The sequence below is a fragment of the Chiloscyllium plagiosum genome, chromosome 31 (assembly GCF_004010195.1).
Source record: "Chiloscyllium plagiosum isolate BGI_BamShark_2017 chromosome 31, ASM401019v2, whole genome shotgun sequence".
Lineage (NCBI taxonomy): Eukaryota > Metazoa > Chordata > Chondrichthyes > Orectolobiformes > Hemiscylliidae > Chiloscyllium > Chiloscyllium plagiosum.
Window position 1 is genome coordinate 42,031,289 of NC_057740.1, and position 24,792 is coordinate 42,056,080.

The 24,792-nt window shown below is 42.7% G+C and overlaps 1 protein-coding gene across 2 annotated transcripts in view; it reads left to right on the forward strand.

The window, feature by feature from the left end:
• ell (elongation factor RNA polymerase II) overlaps positions 1-24,792 on the forward strand; it is a 147,247-nt gene that overhangs the window by 40,104 nt on the left and 82,351 nt on the right. Inside the window, exon 3 of one of the 2 annotated variants that reach the window (XM_043721513.1) lies at positions 19,281-19,425. The exons of the other annotated variant lie outside the window; for it this stretch is intronic. Within the exon in view, the coding sequence (XP_043577448.1) occupies positions 19,281-19,425 (145 nt within the window). The remainder of the gene's footprint in view (positions 1-19,280; positions 19,426-24,792) is intronic. 2 annotated transcript variants of the gene reach the window in all.

Consider the following 24,792-nt stretch of genomic DNA (forward strand, 5'->3'; position numbering starts at 1 on the left):
ACGTTCTGTCTGCAAAAAAGACTGAGCTTTCACTTGCCTGCCACTTGAACACACCATGTGTTCTCTGGCCAACATCTCTGTCTCGGACTTGCTTTAGTGCTCTAGCGAAGCTCAGCGCAAGTTGGAAGAAGAGCATCTTAGTTTCATCTTGGTAACTCTGCAGCCTTCAGCACTTAGATTAGATTAGATTCCCTACAGCATGCAAACAGGCCCTTCGGCCCAACCAGTCCATACCGACCCTCCGAAGAGTAACCCACCCAGACCCATTTCCCTCTGACTAATGCACCTAACACTATGGGCAATTTAGCGTGGTCAATTCACCTGACCTGCACATCTTTGGACTGTGGGAGGAAACTGGAGCACCCGGAGGAAACTCACGCAGACATGGGGAGAATGCGCAAACTCCACACAGACAGTTGCCGAGGCTGGAATCGAGCCTGTGACCCTGGTGCTGTGAGGCAGCAATGCTAACCATTGAGCCACCGTAACAGGTTCAACAATTTTAAGGCTTAGGCATCTTTTCCTATGCTTAACCCCACTCCCATACATTAGGCCATGTCATCACATGGGTTGCTACCACATACAGCTTGTCAGCTATTAATAGACCCCATTAGCAGCTATTCATTCTCCTTGGCTGCTCTTTATCTATTCCTTTTGTGGTCAAACTCTTTTCTCTGTCTTTGGGCTGCATTTCTACCTACAGTTACCCCTCCCCTGCAATAAAAAGCATCCTTTTCTTAACTGCCATCAGAAGAAGGGTCACTGGACCCGAAACGTTAACTATGATTTCTCTCTACAAATGCTGCCAGACCTGCTGAGATTTCCCAGCAATTTGTAGAGTCATGGAGTTATACAGCACAGAAACAGACCCTTTTGGTCCAACTCTTCCACATTGCCAGATATCCTAAAATGATGTTTCATTTGCCAGCATTTGGTCCATATCCCTCAAAACCCTTCCTATTCATGTCCCCATCCAGATATCTTTTAGGTGTTGTAAGTGTACCAGCCTCCAACATCACCTCTGGCAACTCGTTCCATACACGCACCACCCTCTGTGTAAAAGATTTGCTCCTTGGATCCCTTTTAAAACTTACCCCTCTCACCTTAAACCTATGCCCTTTAGTTTTGGACTCCCCTACACTGGAAAAGAAACCTTAGCTATTTATGCTGTCCACGCCCCTCATGTTTTAATAAACCTCTATGTGGTTAGCCATCAGCTCCCGCCGCTATAGGGGGAAAAAGCCCCAACCTATTCAGTCTCTCCATGAAGCTCAAACCCTCCATTCCTGGCAAATTCCGTCTGCCACTGTTTAGTCTATTGACCCATTTGATGAAGGTTCTGATGTGTTCTGAGATAACCTCCTTCACTCTTCATTATCCCTCCAATTTTGGTGTCATCTGCAAACTTAATAACCATCATTTGTATAAATGATGAAAAGCAGTGGACCCAGCACCAATCCTTGTAGCATACCACTGGTCACAGGCTTCCAGTCCAAAAAACAACCCTGTACCACCACCCTCTGTCTTTCAAGCCAATTTTGTATTCAACTGGCTAGCTCTCCCTGGATTCCACATGATCTAACCTTGCTAACCAGTCAACCCTATAGAACCTTGTTGAATACCTTGCTGAAGTCCATACGGACAATGTCTACCACTCTGACTTCCTCAATCTTCTTTGTCACTTGTTCAAAAAAAATTGAATCAGGTTAGAAAGACACGATTTCCCACACACAAGGCCATGTTGACTATCCTTAATCAGTCCTTGCCTTTCCAAATATGTGTATGTCCTGTCCCTCAGAATTTCTATTTTTCTTTGAAATTTCCAGTATCCACAGTTCTTTTGATTTTTGTTTAGTGTTCCAACAGACTTCTGATTTAACTTGTGGAGAGACTTTGTAGGTTCAGGAGGTGAGCTGTTTATTGGAAATTAATCAGCTCTGAAGTAAGGTGACTTTTTAAGACTGTATTTACCTGACAACGACCTGGCATGTATGTTGTTTTTACTTATTTGGATTATCTGAATTCCTGTTGAAACCTAGTATAAACTCCTTCACTCTCAAAGCCTTTAAATACATCTGAACATTGTGGTATCATAGCAAACTTCTGCCCTTCTGGTGAAAAGAGGTTAAAAGGTCAAAACTCTTGAGCGAAATGTGCTTCCTTCAGAAGCTGTTGTTGCTCTTTGGCCTCAATCAACTATTGCCATCTTTCTTTGTGGTGACTGTTACCCCACCACTGCAGCATTTTCCTAAGACTTCCATTGGTCCCAGATGTTTGAGAGGTCTTTGGTGCCCTGTTTATCCAAAAACTGTCTTAATCTCAAAAACAATTATTCCCGATTCTTGCATGCCATCAAGACTTTGTGTACCCTCAAGCATGATGGTGTTGATGTGCTATTATTATTGATATCTGCCTGTATTCTTGAGCAGTGCTGGTGATCTGCATTATAGCTTTTTTCCTGCTTAGTGGGTTCTTTGCTTGTGGTTGTTAAGATGCTGAAAGGATGAAAAAGTTACAGAAAAATTTGCATTAGGATCTTTGTGAAAACTTTATTGGGTGATGCAATTGGCGAAGTTTTCATCAAGCTGAATGAGACTTAAGATTGCCTTTGGGCTTTCCTGAGTGACTCTGTTTTGTGTCAGTAAGTAACCCAGTAAATTTGAAAGCTGAGAATTAGTTTAGTTTCCTTTGCCCAACTTTTCAGATACAATGTCAGAAGGTGGTTTAAAAAAAGACTTATATTATGAGGTTTTGGCTAGTAATGAAGAAGAAAGAATTCAAAACAGAACATCTAAATTGGAAGAAATCTAATTTCTGTAAGATGACAGGAGATTCAAGTGGAGCCAAAGACTATCAGGAGAACTAATGGAACATCTTGATCAAGATGTTTCATGTTCAGGCTTGGTGTGTATCAACAATTACAACAAGGACCAAAACCAGAATTACTTGGATTCAAGTATTATAGCGATGATACGAAACAAAGCAAACCATCACTTTGTTATACAGAGCTTTAATATTGCTGAGAAACATGTTCCTCAAGTTTTTTTTGGTTGTCATCATCGATGAAAATGCAGCATGGATTTTAGTCTATGTTGATACAACTATAGCATAAGGAGAAGGATTGTTCAGCAAGTGCTGCCCAATCACAAAATTGAATCTATGCACTCAAGTGTTGTTACTTGATTGCACTGCCAGTGTAGTGGCAGGTATGTAGACCTTACATGCCAAGGATTATACTTTAAATGTCCTTGGTTTCAGAGTAAAAGCTGTACTTGACCAACCTGTTTCTGGATCAGTGGTGCTGGAAGAGCACAGCAGTTCAGGCAGCCTGCTGCTCGTCGGATGCTGCCTGAATTGCTGTGCTCTTCCAGCACCACTGATCCAGAATCTGGTTTCCAGCATCTGCAGTCATTGTTTTTACCTCCTTGACCAACCTGTGCCTATAAGACCCAAACATGCCTGCTGTTATGTAATTTTGCAATAGGACTGCATTTGCCGAACAATCCTGAGTGCACTAATGACTACACTAACAAATAATTTATGATAATTAGTTAAGCTCATAACATGGCTCATTTATGTTGGCTAGCAGCACATACATTCATATGTATGGACCTGGTCTTTGCAAAAAGGAATGTGCTTAAGGCTTGTGCTTTTGGGAATTTGGGGAGGCTGGAGATTCCCATTGGCTGAGGCAGTGAATGCAGAAAGGAATCAGAGTCCTCTTGCCAAATAGTTAGCTTTTTTCCTAATGTATAAATTGCTCTGATTGTTTGAAATTTAGTATTCTGGCAATGTGCCAGAAAAAACTGAGAACATACATAATTTTTGGTGCTGTTACATTATATATGATGCATGTCAGGTGAATTCTTCAACTGACAACCAAATCAAATATAATGGGGGGAAAAAACCAAACAACTGCAGATGCTGAAAATCAGAAACGAAACCAGACATTTCTGAAAAACCTCAGGTGTGGCAGCATCTGTGGAGAGAAAGCAGAATTAATGTTTTGAGTTCTGAAGGAGGATCACCTGATCCAAACATTAACTCTGCTTTCTCTCCACAGCCTCTGCCAGACCTGCTGAGATTTTCAAACCATTTCTGTATTTTTTTTCTATCAAATGATAGGTTGAGGAGGAAACCGATGATGAAAATAAGATTAGCAAAGGGAGAAAATGGAAGTCAAATGTCAGTTAACCAAAGGGAAGCTAAGAATCTTGCATCAGCATGTAAATTGTAAGTGGGTAATAAGAGATGGGGCTGACGGGGGGTAGATGTTCGCAGGTAAAGGGACAGCTATAAAATGGGAAGCCTTCAGAAATAAGATAACGAGAGTCCAGAGACAGAATATTTCTGTTGGGGTGAAAGGAAAGGCTGATAGGTATAGGAAATGCTGGATGACTAAAGAAATTGAGGGTTTGGTTAAGAAAAAGAAGGAAGCATATGTCGGGTATAGACAGGAGAGATCGAGTGAATCCTTAGAGAATATTGGCAGTAGGAATATACTTGAGAGAAATCAGGAAGGCAAAAAAGGGAACATAGCTTTGCCAAATAGAGTTAAGGAGAATCCAAATGGTTTTTACAAATAGATTAAGGACAAAAGGGTAACTAGGGAGAGAATAGGGCCCCTCAAAGATCAGCAAGGCGGCCTTTGTGTGAAGCCGCAGGAGATGGGGGAGTTACTAAACGAGTATTCTGCATCAGTGTTTACTGTGGAAAAGGTCATGGAAGATGTAGAATGTAGGGAAATAGATGGTGACATCTTGAAAAATGTCCATATTACAGAGGAGGAAGTGCTGGATGACTTGAAAGGCTTGAAGGTGGATAAATCCCCAGGACCTGATCAGGTGTACCCTAGAACTCTGTGTGAAGCTAGTGAAGTGATTGCTGGGTCTCTTACTGAGATATTTGTATCAACGATAGTCACAGGTGATGTGCCGGAAGACTGGAGGTTGACTAACGTGGTGCTACTGTTTAAGAAGGGTGGTAAGGACAAGCCAGGGAACTATAGACCAGTGAGTCTGACATCAGTGGTGGGCAAGTAGTTGGAGGGAATCCTGAGGGACAGGATATACATGTATTTGGAAAGGAAAGATCTAATTAAGGATAGTCAACATGGCTTTGTGTGTGGGAAATCATGTCTCACAAACTTGATTGAGCTTTTTGAAGAAGTAACCAAGAGGATTGATGAGGGCAGAGCGGTGGACATAATCTATATGGACTTCAGTAAGGTACTTGGCAAGTCTCGCTATGGGAGACTGGTTAGCAAGATTAGAATACAGGGAGAACTAGCCATTTGGATACAGAACTGGCTCAAAGGTAGAAGATAGGGTGGTGGTGGAGGGTGTTTTTCAGACTGGAGGCCTGTGACCAGTGGAGTGCCCCAAGGATTGGTGCTGGGTCCACTACTTTTCATCATTTATATAAATGATTTGGATGTGACCCTAAGAGGTGTAGTTAGTAAGTTTGCAGATGACACCAATATTGGAGGTGTAGTGGACAGCGAAGAGGGTTATCTCTGATTACAACAGGATCTTGATGAGATGGGCCAATGGGCTGAGAAGTGGCAGATGGAGTTTAACTTAGATAAATGTGAGGTGCTGCATTTTGGAAAGCAAATCTTAGCAGGACTTATACACTTAATGGTAAGGTCCTAGGGAGTGTTGCTGAACAAAGAGACCTTGGAGTGCAGGTTCATAGTTCCTTGAAAGTAAAGTCACAAGTAGATAGGATAGTGAAGGCAGCGTTATTGGTCAAAGTATTGAGTACAGGAGTTAGGAGGTCATGTTGCAGCTGTATAGGACATTTGATAGCCCACCACCTCAACAGCAATTCAGGATGGGCAATGAAGGCCTGGTCTTTTCAGTGATGGCTGTAATCCATAAATAAAATATTAACTGGTCTCTCATTTCATTGCTGTTTGCACTCCATCTGAACCAGGGTGAATTATCCACACATCAAACTAAGTCTGAACTTGCCTAAAGTCCACAAGTGGTGGTTCTCTCCAGTACGTGTTCCTGGTGAACAGAGCCAAAGGTCTCCCCTTATTTTCTCACATGTTAGCCCATTGACGCTAAGGTCAGGTGTGGAATCCTCAATTTGGTTGATGGCATTTAACTGAGCAGAGACCACATGTTTGACCCTGTGCTCAGACTTCTGCAGTTCAAGTTGTCATTGGATAAACTTACTGAGGTATCAGAAGAGCTGGATGTGTGATGCTTTGCATTCTGCTGGCAATCAGCATTTAGCTACGTGAGATTTTCCAGTGGCTGAAAAAGGGCTAACATGAGCTCTGTTACAGTTGGATCGAGTAAGGTTTCTGAAATTTTGTGATGTAGTGTTAGAAGGTTTGGAGATGGAAGAGAGGGAGACATCATTGAAACACCGATCTTTTTTGATGGTTTTCTCAGTGTTTGACTGTTTGCTGGTTAATGAAAGTGGAAAAAAAATTGGTAGTAAAGCATGATTTGTTTTAGTAACTGACCTGTCGTTTTTGATAGAGGACTTTTTATATATTTGAGTGTGCATCTGAATAAAAACAAAGCATTTTAAGTATTTTATTATTCATTGCTTTCATTCGAACTTCACTACTGAGATTTTCAGTACTGAAGTTTCTGTCCTTGTTTAGTATTCATGACCTGGCTGATAAGCCCCAGATGGCCCTGTTTAATTGCTTGTGTTGTGCAAGTTTTGGCTTTATAGGTTATATTCTTAGCCTGTCTCTCTGTAGTTTAACTATCCTTAAATAAGTTGGCAAATTTGACTTCTCCGCCCTTCACATATCTCCTGAAGCACACTGCTTCTGCGTCAGAGTTCCCAGGAAAGCAGCATTTGGGAGGCAAGTGCCCATCTGGCCTGTAGTATGAGCAAACTAGGTTTATTTTTTTAAAAATGGTGCTCAAGAAGAAAAGAGGATTTTAAAATTTATTTTGAATGCTTTGATACTGGAAGGATGTTGGTAAAAAGCAGGATCTTGGATGTAGAAGTCATTTGATGCAATCTGCAAGAGCCAAAATTATTAGCTAATCAAAATTATTAGGAGTTTTGAAGTATGCACTCCATCTGCCAATGAAATCTGCTCCCAGTAACATACTGGTTATGGAATTCACCCCATTTGTGCTGATGTTTGATAATGACGAGAATAATGTGCCATGATTATCAACAGCCCATCATTAATCCAGAATTATCTCTAGATAAAAACACAGTACTGGAGCAATTCCTGGTAGCATTTGTGAAGAGGCAAACAGTTGATGTTTTCAATCTGATAACATTTCTTCAGAGTTTATTTTTTTAAATAGTCAAACTCTTGAATAAGAAATACCTGCCTTTTTGCAATTAAATGAAACTTACATTGGTTTAGAAATGGATAGTAACTAAGTGACTAGAAAGAATGAACATCAACAGAAATAAAAATCTTAAATAAAAAGTAAGCAAATCCCCAGACCTGCTGGCCTACCTCCCAAGGGTTCAAGTACAGGGAGCTGCAGACGTGGCATTGGTTTTCCAAAATTTACATGATTCTTGAATTGGCCTCATGAATTAGATGGTACAAAATGGGCAGCGTGGTGGCATTGTGGGTTGATGCAGGCTTGATGGGCCAAATGGTCTCTTTATGTACTGTAGGGATTCTGTGAACATGCTATTGGAGAAAGGAGTGGGGAGAGAGAGAATGGTGCACTGCAGACTTATGGTCTTAACAATGCACTTAGAAAATCGCAAAATGATCAAAATCAGCCTTGTTTTACAGAGAAATTGTATTTGAAAATGTAAACAAAAATGTTAATGATCAATCTGGAAGCATGAAGATGAGCTATTAGATGGAATAAGCATAAATTCCTAAATAGAATTGTATAGGTGCCACAATAAATAAGATAATATTTTACAATTGAAGGTTGATTAATGATTCGAAAGGAGGGTGTAGAAAAATGAGACATTTCCAATTTAGCATGTAGTGAAATGCTCGAAGGGTCAGTGTTGGATCTTGGCTCTTTAGGTTTTATTTTGGAGGAAGAGAATGGGAGCAATGTATCCATAAAGAGTTGTAGATACATACAGCATGGAAACAGATGCTTAGGTCCAATTCGTCCATGCCGGCCAGATATCTTAACCTAATCTAGTCCCATTTGCCAGCACTGGCCCAAATCCCTCTGAACACATCCTATTCATATACCCACCCAGATGCCTTTTAAAAGTTGCAATTGTACCAGCATCCACTACTTCCTCTGGTAACTCATTCCGTATAAGCAAGACCGTCTGTGTGAAAAGGTTGCCCCTTAGGTCCCCTTGATATCTTTCTCCTCTCGCTCTAAATGTATGCCCTCTAGTTCTGGATTCCTTCCAACCCAGGGAAAAGACTTTGTCTATTTATCCTATCCATGCCCCTCATGATTTTCTAAACCTTTATGAGGTCACCCCTCAGCCTCAGAAGCTCCAGGGAAAACAGCCTCAGTCTGTTCAAATCCTACAATCCTGGTAAATCTTTTCTGAACCCTTTCAAGTTTCACAACATCCTTCCAATAGGAAGAAGACCAGGATTGCATGCAATATTCTAAAAGTGGCCTAACAAATGTCCTGTATAGCCACAACTCCTATACTCAATGGTCTAACCAATAAAGGAAAAATTACCAAATGCTGCTTTCACTATTCTATCTGCCTGCGACTCCACTTTCAAGGAGCTATGAACCCTGCACTCCAAGGTCTCTTTGTTCAGCAACACTCCCTAGGACTTTCCCATAAAGGGTATAAGATCTGCTTTGATTTGCTTTTCCAAAATGCAGCACTTCGCATTTATCTAAATTAAACTCCATCTGCTACTCCTTAGTCCATTGACCCATTTGATCAAAATCCTGTTGTAGTCTGAGGTATCCTCCTCCACTGTCAACTGCACATCTAATTTTTGTGTCATCTGCAAACTTAGTGACTATACCTCCTGTATTCACATCCAAATCATTTATATAAATGACGAAAAGCAGTAGACCCAGCACTGATCCTTGTGGCACACCACTGGTCACAAGCCTCCAGTCTGAAAAGCAATCCGCTACCACCACCACCCTCTGTCTTCTACCTTTGAGCCAGTTCTGTATCCAAATGGCTAGTTCTCCCTGTATTCCATGAGATCTAACCTTGCTAACCAGTCTCCCATGTGGAACCTTGTCGAACGCCTTACTGAAGTCCATATAGATCGCGTCCACCGCTCTACCCTCGTCAATTCTCTTTGTTTCAATTCAAAAAGCTCAATCAAGTTCGTGAGTCATGATTTCCCACATAAAAATGACTATCCCTAATCATTCCTTCCCTTTCCAGATACATGTTAAGTCCTGTCCCTCAGGATTCCCCCCAACAACTTGCCCTTCGCCGACGTCCAGCTCACCAGTCTATAGTTCCCTGGCTTGTCCTTACCACCAGTCTTCCGGCACCTCACTTGTGACTATCGATGAAGCAAATATCTCAACAAGGGCTGAAAATGTGTTGCTGGAAAAGCGCAGCAGGTCAGGCAGCATCCTGTTCCTTGGATGCTGCCTGACCTGCTGCGCTTTTCCAGCAACACATTTTCAGCTCTGATCTCCAGCATCTGCAGCCCTCACTTTCTCCTCGAAGATCTCAACAAGGGACCCAGCAATCACTTCCCTAGCTTCCATTGAGTTCTAGGGCACACCTGATCAGGTCCTAGGGATTTATTTACTTTTATGCATTTCAAGGCATTCACCACCATCTCCTCTGTGATATGGACAGTTTTCAAGATGTCACCATCTATTTCCCTATATTCTGTATGTTCCACGTCCTTCTCCACAGTAAACACTGATGCAAAAAACTTGTTTAGTATCTCCCCTATTTCCTGCAGCTGCACAGGCTGCCTTGCTGATCTTTGAGGGGCCCTATTCTCTCCCTCGTTACCCTTTTGTCCTTAATGTATTTATAAAATCCCTTTGGATTCTCCTTAACTCTATTTACCATAGCTATCTCATGTCCCCTTTTTGCCCTCCTGATTTCCCACTAGGTATACTCCTACTGCCTTTATACTCTTCTTAGGATTTACTCGATCTCTCCTGTCTATACCTGACGTATGCTTCCTTCTTTTTCTTAACCAAAACTTCAATTTCTTTAGTCATCCAGCATTCCCTACACTTACCAGCCTTTTTTTCCCACCCTAACAGAAATATTGTGTCTCTGGATTCTCGTTATCTCATTTCTGAAGGCTTCCCATTTTTCAGCCGTCTCATTTATCAGCTGTTCCTTTATCTGCAAACAGCTGCCCCCAGTCAGCTTTTGAGAGTTCTTACCTAATACCATCTCAATTAGCCGCCTTCCAATTTAGAAATTCAACTTTTAGGTCCGACCTATCTATTTTCATCACTATTTTAAAACTAATCGAATTATGGTCGTTGGCCCCGAAGTGCTCCCGCACTGACACCTCAGCCACCTGCCCTGCCTTATTTCCCGAGAGTATATCAAGTTTTGCTTGCTAACTGTATAAAGCTAGAAAGTAATAGAAGATACTGCAAAGAGGTCTGGACAGATTGACTGGGCAGGAAACAAATGGCAGATCGAATACAATGTGGATAAGTGAGAAAGTATTCACTTTGATAAAGTGAAGGAAAGCAGAATTTCTTGTGTTTTTAATATTTTTAAAAAGCACAAACATTTACTGTTTCAGGGCTTGAGCTTTATTGGGAACATATTAATCACATGCAGGTACAGCAGTTGGGAAAACCAACATTTCGTCTTAATGTTTTGAGTACAAGGACCAGTCTTAGGAGTATTACATAGGGCTTTGGTGCGATCATATCTGGAGGGTTATGTGCGGTTTTGCACTCCATTTTTAGGTAAAAGGTATACTTCCCTTGAAGGAATATAGTGAGGGTTCAGCTGGTTAGTTACAGAGAGGGTCGTCTCCTGTGGTGAGACACTGAGTAATTTGGGTCTGAATTCTCTGAGGACTGTAAAAATGAGAGGTAATCTTATTGAAGCATAACAGATTCTGGAATCATTGGCAAGTAAGTCTGTTGCAAGAAGCCCCTGCAGTGTGTACAGAAACAATTTAATTTCAAATGTCATATGTTCAGTTCTTTTTTTAGTTGCATGCCTTCCGATGTTTGTTTTGCATTTACAATGAAAGATGCCAAATTTGCCATCCCCTGCTCACCTTGCTCTATCAGTAATAACTCTATAGTGTCAGTCTGGGTGGATCATGAAACATTTAGATTTTCAAAATTGGCACTATATACTGTTAAATAATTGAAGGATAATGTAAGCAGATGTCAGATTTTTTTAACATACTGAATATAGATGATGCTTCCTGTAATGGAATGGCAAAATCTCTGCTCAGCAACTCTTCTGGTCAATGCTTTGTTGACATCTGACAATCACTGTCAGAGAATTGGCTCTCAGTGGTACTGTGTAGAGTGAGCTTATTATTTTGAAGTATTCTAACTGCTCAGCAACTTTTGAATTGAGCCACTGGTAATTAATGATTTAATTTTTTTTCATTTGATTGTGATCACACACCATGTTGTGAAAGGTCTGGCCATCACTTTATTTGAATATAACAGTGTAGGGTGAGCATTTTGTCATCTGCAGTGGATGTCCTCCTGTTCTGATCGGTCCTTTTTAGTAATTTGATTCTAGTTGTAAATCATTACACTAAAGTCATTTTACCTGAACTTGCAGCCATGCTCGTGCATTTCTCTAAAATCACCTGGTCGACATGTGCTCTGTTTTTGTCGATGACAAAAGGCCTTCGACCTGCCAGCAGCTATGTGATTGGCTCGCCAGTGGCTGAACAGGTTTTTGGTATGAATATTTGGGAAACCATCGGATCTCCAGAAAGGAAAGAGCTGTCCATTTCTGCAATAAAAAAAGAGCCTGAAGAAAGCTGGTTTATTTTTCCTCATCAGTTGTGTAAGTCAGGCACATCGATATTATAAATCGGTCACCTGTGGCTTCTGCAAGCAAGTTAAAGTACCTGGAGAAGGAAGGTTGAGAAAGAGCAGCTCATAACTATCTGGAAGGTTTATCTCCGCAAACCTTGCAGACAGATCATTAAGCTGTCTTCCCAGTTAGGATCCCTGCCTTTTCTGATATATAACACATAGGCATGTGAATAAGTATTATGCTGCAATCTGAACCTTGGGAGTTCGGGGCAAAATTTTAATATTTTGCCAAGTATGTAAACCTTGGAAGGATTATGAACTGTGAGGAGCATAGTATTGAACTTTAAAAGAGCACAGAGTGAGGAGGCAGATGAAATTTGATACAAAGAAGTGCGAAGTGATTCATTTTGGTAAAAAGAACACAGACACTATCAAGGATAGTTTTTTAAAGGGATGCAAGAGCAGAGGGACTTAGGCGCATATGTGCACAAATTATTGAAGGTGGCAGGACAGGTTAAGAGCATGCTTAATAAAGTATGTAGTAACCTAAGTTTTTAATAGGAGCATGGAGTGTAAAAGCAAGGAAACATTATTAAATTTGTCTTAGATCATTGATTTAGCTTCGCCTGGAGTATTATGTCCTGTTCTGGGTGCTATACTTTACCAAAGAATGTGAACTTATTAGCAAAAGTGATTCCCTGGATGAGGAACAAAAGCAACATGCATCAGATTTGAAATACAAAGCAAATGCTGAAGAAATTCAGATGGCTGGCAGCATCTATGGAGAGAAAAACAGAGTTAACGTTTTAGAACCGAAGGCTGGAAAATGGTGCATTTTGTACTGTTGACAAAGAAGGATAAGGAGCAAATTGAACAGATTGTGGTGGTCTACATTCTCTTCAGTTTTTCCATGGCAGCCAATGTGTTTGCTTCCACACACTGGTCAATGTGCACAGATGATCTGAGCGTCTATGTGGCTGCACAGTTTAGATGGAATATTGGTAATGGAGCCTGATGAAAGGTTCCAACCTGCAACTTTGACTCCCGGCTCCTCTGATGCAACTTGACCTGCTGTGCTTTTTCCAGCTCCACAGTTCATCGACTCGGCCAAGACCAAAACAAAGAGAGTGCTCATGGTAGAAAAGGAGAGATCTAGGTAACAAAATAGGTGTTAATTACAACAAGCATGAAAATTGACATCCATTTTTGATTTAAAACTCTGTTCTCCGATCCCCTGCTGTGATATTTTCAAATCAGCTTGTTCAGAGATGTTACCACACACTTGTGGAATAGGTGGGATGTGGACTCAGACCTCCCGGCTCAGAAGTAAAGATACTACCACACGAGCCCTTTTACTTTTTTAATTTTCTAATCAACCTATTCCGAGCAGGTGGGACTTGAACCTGGTTCTCCTGGGGGCCTGTGAAGGGGCCGGTTTTAATGTCTTTAATAGTAGCTTCTAACATCACCACCAGTGATGTGCTAAGCTAACTGGCCTGTAATTTCCTGCTTCCCCCCCCCTCCCCCTCTTGAACTAATTACCCAAGTACACTACAGCCATGGGCTGGAATCTAGTCCAGACCAAAGCAAGCGCATACAGTCTCCATTTCTCAGTTGCTTTTTTTTTAACACATAGCATAAATGATAGATGTAAATTTAATGAATGCTTCTAGAATTTCCGTTTGCTTTTATGAAGTTCTCAAGCAGAGCAATTTTAGTGGGTTAGTTGTCAAATGTCAAGCATTGTAGTAGATTGAAATACTTCAGATATTTTGCTGTCAGTAGTTTGCAGTTCCTTTCCGATATCCTGGCACTCGGGTAAGTGGCTGACGGAAAAATTAGTTTGCCATTTCTGATTTATAAAAACACAGATTCAGTCTAATTAGGTGTAGGTTTGCTGTTTCTTATGTTTCAAGCCAAGGTTTAGATGTTCCCAGGTTGGTTCCCTGGTCTTTTCACTGTTAACTCTTGAAGGCCAAAGCATAACATGGAATTCTTCAATATCTCACGGTTGCATAAGGCTGCATCAGCTACATTTGCAGCTTCTGGTCACTAATTAGAAGGTACAAAAGAGAACCAATGACAATGCTGGAGTGCAGTTTCGCATCTGAGAAATGGAGGAAGGGGGAGGGTGGTTGGGGGGTACATTTCGCTCACTGGTTAGCACTGCTTCCTCAGCACCAAAGACCCAGGTTCAATTTCAGCCTTGGGCAACTGTCTGAGTGTGGTTTGCATGTTCTCCCCGCGTTTGCGTGGGTTTCTTCTGAGTCCTCCAGTTTCCTCCCACAATCCACAGATGTGCAGATCAGGTGAATTGGCTATCCTAAAATTACCCAGTGTTCAGGGATGTGTAAATTAGGTGCATTAGTCAGGGGAAATGTAGAGTAATAGGGTAGGGGGAAATGGTCTGGGTGGGTTATTCTCCAAAGGATTGGTGTGGACTTGGGCCAAATGACTTGTTTCCACACTAGGGATTCTCTGATTCTATGATTTCAATTTTTCTACTTCTCAGTGGGCAGTGAGAAAGTTGCAAAGATGACACTACAATAAATCTAAATTATCTCAAAACAAATTCAAAAGTGCTAAATTGAGTAAGTAATAGAAATTGCTATTTAAAATTTCCAAGCAGCAAAGCTGAAGAATAAAGCAAACTTTTGCCTTTTTGGTTAAGATGCAGAACTAGAGAGAGAAATAGAATCAGCCTCAGTTCATTCCCTTATTGGTCAGAGTATTGAGTACAGGAGCTGGGAGGTCATGTTGCAGCTACAGGACATTGCTTAGGCCACTTTTGGAATATCGTGCAATTCTGGTCTCCCTCCTATCTGAAAGATGTTGTGAATCTTGTAAGGGTTCAGAAAAGATTTACAAGAATGTTGCCAGGGTTGGAGGATCTGAGCTACAGGGAGAGGCTGAACAAGGTGGGGCTGTTTTCCCTGGAGCTTCAGAGGCTGAGGGGTGATCTTACAGATGTTTACAAAATCATGAGGGGCATGGATAGGGTAAATAGACAAGGTCTTTTCCCTGGGTTGGGGGAGATCCTAATTAAAGGGCATAGATTAAAGGGTGAGAGGGGCAAGATATAAAAGGGACCTGAGGGGCAACTGTTTCATGCAGAGGTAGTGCTGGAGGCTGATACAATTACGACATTTAAAGGCATCTGGATGGGTATATGAGTAGGATGGGTTTAGAAGAATATGGTCCAGTGCTGGCAAATGGGACCAGATTAGGTTAAGATATCTGGTCGGCATGAGCGAGTTGGACTGAAGGGTATCTATGAATCTATGATCGTAAGGGAAGGGGGTGGCAAAGATTTAATGAGTCTTGACCTTGAGTTGCCTCTGGAATGCACTGAGTTGGCGATAGCAGAAATCACATGAAAGAGGTGCTGGAATTGAGTTGACTTCCATCCTGAGATTTCTTCCCTTTGTTTACTTTCCCTTTTTAAAATTTATTTGTGTGATGTGCCTGTCCTAGTTGCTCCTTGAGGTGGGGGTGAACTGCTGTCTTGAACCTCTGCAGTCCATCTGCTGTTGGTTGACCCACAATGCATTCAGGAGGGAATTCCAGATTTTGACCTCACGTCAGTGAGGTAACGACAATATATTTCCAAGTCAGGATGGTGAGTTGCTTGGAGGGAACTTGAGGGTGCTGGCATTCCCATGTATCTGCTACCTTTGTCCTTCTAGGTGGAAGTGACTATGGGTTTGGAAGGTGCTGTCTCAGGATTTTTGGTGAATTTCTGCAGTGCATCTGATAGTGGTAGTGATAGTTGTAGTTGTAACTGAGTATTAGATTAGATTTCCTATAGTGTGGAAACAAGTCATTTGGCCCAAAAAGTGTACACTGGCTCTCCGAAGAGTAACCTACCCAGACTCATTTCCCTCTGAGATGGAAATGTGTTGCTGGAAAAGCGCAGCAGGTCAGGCAGCATCTAGGGAACAGGAGAATCGACGTTTCGGGCATTAGCCCTTCTTCAGGAGAAGAAGGGCTAATGCCCGAAACGTCGATTCTCCTGTTCCCTAGATGCTGCCTGACCTGCTGCGCTTTTCCAGCAACACATTTCCATCTCTGATCTCCAGCATCTGCAGACCTCACTTTCTCCTCATTTCCCTCTGACTAATGCACCTAACACAATGGGCAATTTAGCATGGCCAATCCACCTGACCTGCACATCTTTGTGGGAGTAAACCCATGCCGACACAGAGAGAATGTGCGAACTCCAAACAAACAGTCGCCTGAGACTGGAATCAAACCTGGGTCCCTGGCGATTCGAGGCTGTAGTGCAAAACACTGAGCCACCGTGCTGCCCTTACTGGTGGAGAGAGTAGATGTTTATGGATGTAGTGCCAATCAAGCAGGCTGCTCTGTCCTGGATGGTGTCAAGTTTCTTGAGTGTTGTTGAAGCTGCACACATCCTGGCAAGTGAGGAGTATTCCATTCACACTCCTAACTTGTGCCTTGTAAGTGATGGACAGGCTTGGGCAGTCAGGTCAGTTACTCGCTGCAGTATTCCAACCTCTGACCTTTCCTTCTCTCCCTTTCTCCTTTCTTTCTCGGCAGTCTGATCCCTTTACCTCTCTTTAACACCCCTTCCCCTACCATTATGCCCCTCCCCATCTATATCCCTTCTCACTCTGTTACCTCTTTCACCCTGTCTTACTCTGCCCTGTTTAACTTCAAGGAAATAGTCCATGGGGCTTTGAGCTCATAATTGTATGAGTAGTTTCACCCTGCCGGCAAATACGTGGTGTTGAAATGAAAGCAGCCAAGTTTTTATTCCAGAAAGACATGGTTCCAATCATTTCCCCCTTTACAGGCATGGATAATTCCACTACCAGTTCCCTTCTGCATCCAACCCTCGTCTTCTCCCTATGATGCGATTCTCATCTCCTCTTTCCTTCTGCCCAAGTCATATTATTCCTGATAGCTGTTTGTTCCCCTAATCCCCTCGCAGGCAAACTGCCACTGCATCAGGCCTCAGGCTGCTCATGGCTCCCCCAGACACCAGTTGGTTTTCTCCCACATTTGCTGTTGATTGGTAAACCAATAAGCCTGTAAAACACATGCAGGAAAGAAAGGCTCCTGATGGAAGGAACAGCTGCTTGAAAGATCTTCCAGTTTTACTTATCAGTATTTAAAACTCTGGCTTCAAATAAAGCACAAAACAAAAAAATTCAAAAACAATAACCTTTCACTTTAAGTCACTCTTTTCTCATCTGTAATTATTGTATGGCATTATGTAGTTATTAATTATGGGAACTGTATGAACAAGCATTACAATTCATCTCCATTTGGGTAGAAGTCTGGTTGTATGAAATACTCTGGTGGGCTGTAGGTTCAGTACACCAGGGCAATGGAACGTAAACTGGGAAATGTGAAGTGTTACGTTTTAGGAAGAATGAGGAGAGGCAAACTAAGTAAAACAATTTTGCAGAGTGTAAGGAGCACATCTGGGAGTGTATATGTGTAGATTAATCTACCGACAGATTCAGATTGCTGTTAAATAGATTAGATTACTTACAGTGTGGAAACAGGCCCTTCGGCCCAACAAGTCCACACCGCCCCGCCGAAGCGCAACCCACCCATACCCCTACATTTACCCCTTACTTAACACTATGGGCAATTTAGCATGGCCAATTCACCTGACCTGCACATCTTTGGACTGTGGGAGGAAACCGGAGCACCCAGAGGAAACCCACGCAGACACGGGGAGAACGTGCAAACTCCACACAGTCAGTCGCCTGAGGCGGGAATTGAACCCAGGTCTCAGGCGCTGTGAGGCAGCAGTGCAAATAGTACATTGAAATTCTTGGCTTTATCCATAGATGCATGGAGTAGAAAACAAATTGTGCCAAAAGTACAAAAACACTGGTTAGACCCCAGAAGGAGTATTGTAGTTCCAAACTAGGCATTGCACCTTCAGAAGCTGTCAGAATCTTTGTGACGATGCAGAGGGGGTTTAAGATTGCTTAAGGTGTCACAAATCTAAATAGATTGACAAAATTACTGAAGCATACGGTCAGTTCTGCTATAACAAGTGTTCCTTCAGCTCGAATTGACTTTAACACTATTGAAGAAATTAGACCGTTATTGTAGAACACAAACTTTCCTTAGCTGTATTGGCTATAACACAATTCCAGCCCCATTAATTTAAATGGCACGACATCACACAAAAACAGAACCAACTGTATGTTGCTGTAGCATTGTGATTTGGAATACACTGGCTGAAAGGGAAGCACATTCTGCAGTAACATTTAGAAGTGATTTGGATAAATACTACCAAATGGGGAAATAGCAGGGGATTGCATTCGTTGGTTACTATGTGACACAGTTAGACTATGAGTAATAGGATCAGGCATAGACCATTCAGCTCCTCGAGCCTGTTCTGACAGCCAGTAGAATAGTGGCTGATCTGACACTCCTCACGTCCACTTTTCTGCCATTTCCCCATTTCAGAACATGCAGCTGTTAACTGCACCAAAAATTAAAATGACTAGCTCCACAGGCTAGAGTTCAGCCAACTAGATCAAGCTGACAAACTCTTCCAAGTTGATGACACGATTAGAAAGTAAGTACTGCATGAGGAGAATATGACCCCAAAATTACTGCTGTGTAAATAACTACCACAAAGTAAATTGCGCTAACATACTGTTTAATAGTCTGTAGACTCTGTTATGAACTGAGCATATACCAAATGAAAGCCTCATTGGCATATACGTTTTGCAACATTTAAAAAGAAAAGACTCACCATTTCAAAGTTATGATGTAGAGGAGCTGGTGTTGGATTGGGGTGGACAAAGTTAAAAATGACAACACCAGCTTATAGACCAACAGGTTTAATTGGAAGTACAAGCTTTCGAAGCACTGCTGCTTCATCAGGTTGTGAAGCAGGATCGTCAGACACAATTTATAGCAAAGAATTACAGTGGCATGCAGGTGAAATGATGTATCGAACAAACCTAGATTAACTCTTTCATCTTTTAGAATGGGTTTGTTGGTTTTGGTTGGCAAAGTTGCATTAGTAGAAAGAATCAGATCTTTAGCCTGTCTTTAAAATACAGAGATAAAGGCTAACTTCAGACTCGAAAACAATAACTGGCTTTGCACATTCCAAAAATAGGACTCAAAAAAAAACCCTTTTCAATATTTGCATGAGCTAGGGTTCCCAGGAGACCTGTCGCTATATCGTTTTGGGACGTTAATTGAAATGTATTTGACCAAGTGCCCAGCTGTTTTTACCAGAAAAACCGATGCGGTTAGCTGTATTAACCGGAGCTCTATAATTTGCATAGTTTTAAAGTAATTGTGCATTTTTTACTTCAATGTGTGTGCAATTAACACCTTCAATGATTGCAGTTCAATTGTGCAGCACTTAATGTTACCATTTTATCCCCACCTCTTCTGAAAATACAGACTGTTGAAGAAGAGTTTCTGGGAGGCCAGTCACACCCTCACTCGAGTAGCCAATCCTTATGGGAGTAGTAGTCACTTACTCCAGAAGGAATCACACCATCAACTTAATCCTGTTCTCTCTACACTTCCATCCATACGTTTTGAGGTATTTTATCCTCCCTCCCTCATTTTGCGTTTTTATTCCATGTTTCATGAGGTTCACCTTCAAGGCAACCTTGATGCTTTAAAAACCCAGGCTACCTCTCAGGTGGTGTCCAGGTTTTAGAATTTTATCATCAGTCATATGACTCTGTGTATTCGTGTCCAATGTTTGTGATCTAGAGTCTGATACGAAGTGCTGCAATTCCAGGTATTTCTGCTCTTTGAAGTATCTCAATGTTGGGCATTTTGTACTTCCATTTGATGCCTATAATGTGGAGAATGCAACTCGTGGCATCTGTTCAGGGGAGGTGTCAGAGGTCAGTTCTTTATACAGTCGTGGGTGCGTGGAATGCACTGCCAGTGGTGGTAGTCAAACCAGGTACATTAAGGATATGTAAGCAACTCTTGGATAGGCACATGGATGATAGTGAATTGAAGGGTATGTAGGTTAGTTTGATCTTAGAGTGGGATAAAAGGTCGGCACATCATCAAGTGTCGAAGAGCCTGTACTGTGGTGTACTATTCCATGTTCTATGTCCTTAAGCTGGTGGTTAGCCCATAGTCGTCAACCACTTTTGGAAAAGCAATTCCTGATCCTCTGAAGGCCATGCTCAGTGGGACATGAGGCCAGAGTCATCAGCAAACAGCAATCCCGTGCAGTTATCTCTGAAAGCTGAAGATTGCGGTCATCTCAGATTGAAGAGATTGTCTTCTGCTCTGGATTAAATGTATATTCCATCAATATTTCCACCAAAAATCCAGAAAGCATGGCAGCAAAGAATATGTTGAACAGCACACACCCATGACACACCCTACCTCTCACCAAATGTTATGTTAAAAGGGTCGGTTATTCGGTCATGCATCACAGTCAGAGATTCCAGCCATCATTCCATTGTAAAAAGATTTTAATAATGTAATGTCTCTGAGCAGATATGATTCCCTGGTAACTGCCTGTATTATCCAGCAAGCACATGCAATTGCATGGAAGTATTGCAATTTCTGATGTTTCTGCAGGAGATGTAGATTTCACTCAGCTTGGACTAAGAATCAGTCATGACTCAATGTGGTGATGTGGCAATCTATTGGAAAACATAGAAACAGGATGTTCCACCATTCAGTGAGATCATCACTGATCTGTGGCCTAACCCCATATGCCTGCCTTGGCCCATATCCCTTAATACCTTTTGCTTAACAAAAATGTATCCATCTTCGATTTAAAAGTAAAAATTGATCTAGCATCAACTGCCATTTATGGAAGATTTCCAAACCTCTACCACCCTCTTTGTGTCAAAGTGCTTCCTAACATCTCTCCTGAGTGGGTGATAATGGAATCAGGCTTAGTTCTGATGACTTCTTAACTGAGTTGTTCACTTGTGAATACTGGGCTCTTTGAAAGGGAAACTTTAAACACCTTTGTAATCACTAAAAACACAGAAATGGAAAACACACACCGGATCATCAACACCACACTCTCAGAAATCAGATGCATTAAAGAGGAAGAAAAGGACAACCAACTCCCATTTCTAGACGTGATGGTACAGAGAACACCAAACAGAGAATTCAACACAAAGGTATAGAGGAAAGCCATACACACAGACCAAGTCCTAAACTACGAAAGCAACCACCCCAACACACACAAGAAGTTGCATCAAGACACTGTTCAAAAGGGCCACAACACACTGCAGCACACCAGAACTGCAAAAAGAGGAAGAAGAACACCTCTACAATGTATTCGCCAAAAACGGATACCCGCGCAATTTCATCAACAGATGCCTAAGGGAAAGACAATGGAATGAGGACGTGCCACAACCCAAAGGACTAGCCACATTACCATACATCAAGAACATTTCTGAACTGACAGCCAGACTACTGCGACCACTAGGACTCATAACAGCACGCAAACCAACAGCCACTCTCTGACAACAACTCACCAGGACAAAGGACCTGATACCCAGCATGAGCAAAACCAACGTAGTGTACAAAATCCCATGCAAGGCCTGCACAAAACGCTACATAGGACAAACAGGATCCGTAACGATCCGTATCAATGAACACCAACTAGCCGCGAAATGACACGACCAACTATCCTTAGTAGCCACACACGCAGATGACCAGCAACATGAGTTTGACTGGGATAACACTACTATTATAGGACAAACCAAACAGAGAACAGCCAGGGAATTCCTAGAGGCATGGCACTCATCCACAGATTCTATCAACAAACACATCGACCTGGACCCAATATACCGGCCACTGCAGCAGACAGCTGGAACTGACAACCGGAAGCGGCAGATATAAATCACTATAAATGCCGGAGAAAACATCACAGAAGCACTTCACAGGAGGCTCCCAAGCACTGAGGATGTCACCTCGACAGAAGACTAAAAGTGTGCAACACAAATTCCCAGCTCAGCAAACAGAACCGCAACAATGAGCACCCGAGCTACAAATCTTCTCTCAAACTAGGAAACTTTAAACTCAACTCAGTTTAGTTTAGTTCAGGAATCTTGGATACATCTTTCAGATGTTTCCTTATAAACAGAGCCCCTATATAAACTATCTCTTATTTGTAAATTGCAAATCTTTTTCTGACATAAGCAGAGTTCTCTCCCTTGTGGAGGTGCTGACTATCACTGGAAAATCAGTTGCCCTCAGCTTCATTGGCAGTACCTTGCAGAAGAGGATGACTTTCCCACACCTAGGGTGAGTCTGAAGGTGGCAGTACAGTTTACTACATTTAGAGCAAACAGTAGTCATGGGAAGGGGTTGGTGAGGTGTTGGTGTGGCAGTGTGCTCCTTGCGCTATTCTCACCTGGCTTCTGAATTCTCCCGTTGGTAAGTCTTGAGGTGTTTGATGCCTTCCCAAATGCTCCTCCACCACTTTGGATGGTCTTGGGCTGGTGATTCTCAGGTGTTTGGGGGGGCGGGGGTGGGGATGCTGCACTTTGCCAATGAGGTCTTGTGGGTATCACTGACACGCTTCCTTTGTCCACCTGGAGCTCGTCTGCTATTTCAGAGCTGGGACTACGGCACCTACTTGGAGTGACTTGTGTTGGTCATGCAAATGCTGTGCCCAACGCATCATAGCCATTCAAGGGTAGTCAGTGCCTCAGTGCTGGAGATGTTTGCCTGGTCAGGGACGCAGGTATTGGTACATCTGTTTTCCCAGCGGATTCACAGGATCTTGTGCAGGCAGCATTGGTGATACTGCTCCAGCACCTTGAGGTGTCTGTTGTAGACAGTCCATGTCTCAGACCCATATAGGAGGGTGAGAGCTACCATAGCTCTAAACCACGAACTTGATGTTAGATCTGATGATGTCTTCGAACACCCTGTTCCTCAGGTGGCCAAAGGCTGCGCTAGTTCACTTGAGGCGGTGCTAGAACTCTTCCTCAATAACTGCTTTGGTCGTTCGGATATTCCTGAGGTATTCGAAGATCTGTGGCCTCCCCCGGACCTTGATGATCAGGGGTAAAAATCACGTTCATTGTGTTCCTCTGCGACTGGACGCTGTAGTGCGATTCCTTGAGGATTCCCTCAGCCACAGGAGGAGACAATTGAGGAGGACCTTGGCAATGACTTTTCCAATGGTTAGCAGCACGGAGATTCCCCTGTAGTTACCACAGTCGGACTTGTTCCCTTTTTCGAAAACGCTCATGACAGGGATAACCTCAGAACTTCTCCCAGGATGCTCGCCTTCCAGGTAAGGCAGACATAGCATGTAGCTGCAGCAGGAGTTCTTTGCTGGTACACTTCAACACCTCCAACACAGTCTGCTCTAGTAGCTTTGTTCTTAAGCTGGCAGGCGGCCGCCTTCTTCGTGCAGAGGATGTGTTGAAGGACGCTTGGATTGATGTCAGCCTCCTGGTTGAGGAGATCTCTGAAGTGCTTCCCCAGCGTTGTGTGTTGGCTTCTTCTGATTTTGTTAAGAGTCTCCTTGGTGAGCAGTGAGGTGGGGCCTTGGGTGTTTGGTCCATAAGTGGTCTTGACAGTACAGAAGAAACCATACACATCGTGGTTGTCGGCCATTTGTTGGACCTCCAGTGTTTTCTCCACACACCTGTTCTTTATGTTGCAGGTTTGTCATTGGACTTCGGCCTTCGGTCGCCTGTTGGTTTGCCTTCTCCCTTCCATGTGTGATTGCTGATTTACACTCAAATGCCATGTGCTTCTGGCTTATCAATTCTTGGATCTCCTGATTATTCTCATCAAATTAGTCTAGGTATTTCCTGGTTGAATGACCAACTGAGTTTTTGCAGGCATTGAGGGCGGATCAGAGGCTGTTAGAATCTTGCAACTCCATGTCACCAAGGGTCGTGAAGTTTGTGGGGAGGAGTTGGTTGTATGAGATTATTTTGTCTGAGTCTTTGAGTGCCTCAATTTTGAACTACTTGCAGCACTGTTTCTGTTGTCTCTGCTGCGGTGCGACTATATTTATATTGATCCTGGCTCAGATCAGGTGATGATCCCTCTGGCGATTGTCGACTCCTGTCATGGCGTACGTGATTCTAACACCTTTCTAATCTCTCGCTCTGGTGATGATGTAATCAAGGAGGTACCAATGTTTAGGGCATAGGTGCTGCCAGGTGGTCTTGTATTTGTTGGAACGGTGTGTTGGAGATGAGGTTGTGTTTGTGGTATTTGGACAGGAGAAGGGTGTCTTTTGAGATTTGCTTTCCTACTCCCTCTTTCTCGATTACATTGCCCCAATTGCTGACTCTGGCTTTGAAGTTGCCGAGGATTACTAGTTTGTCTGCTGCAGAGACCTGAGAGAGAGATTGGACAAGGCTGCATTAGAATTCCTCCTTGTTCTCAGTTGTTGCATCAAGCGTTGGTGCATGTGCACTAAATACCATGACATACTGGTTCTGAGTAAGAGTGAATTGAATTGTCATGAGGTGTTTGCTTATTCCGCAGGAGGAGTCTTTGAGTTGACCCCATTCTTTGATTGCAAGGATTCAGCGCTTTTCTTCGGCTTTGCCTTTCACCACCTTGCTCTCCGAGCTCTCCTTCCCCTGCATGCTGGGTTTCACACAGGCCGTCAGTGTCAATATTGTAGCGTCCGAGTTCCTGGGCAACAATGATGTTGCAGCGTTTTTGTATAGAACATAGAACAATATAGCACAGAACAGGCCCTTCGGCCCACGATGTTGTGCCGAACATTTGTCCTAGCTTAAGCACCCATCCATGTACCTATCCAATTGCAGCTTGAAGGTCGCCAATGATTCTGACTCTGCCACTCCCACAGGCAGTGCATTCCAAGTCCCCACCACTCTCTGGGTAAAGAACCTACCCCTGACATCCCCCCCCTATACCTTCCACCCTTCACCTTATATTTATGTCCCCTTGTAACACTCTGTTGTACCCGGGG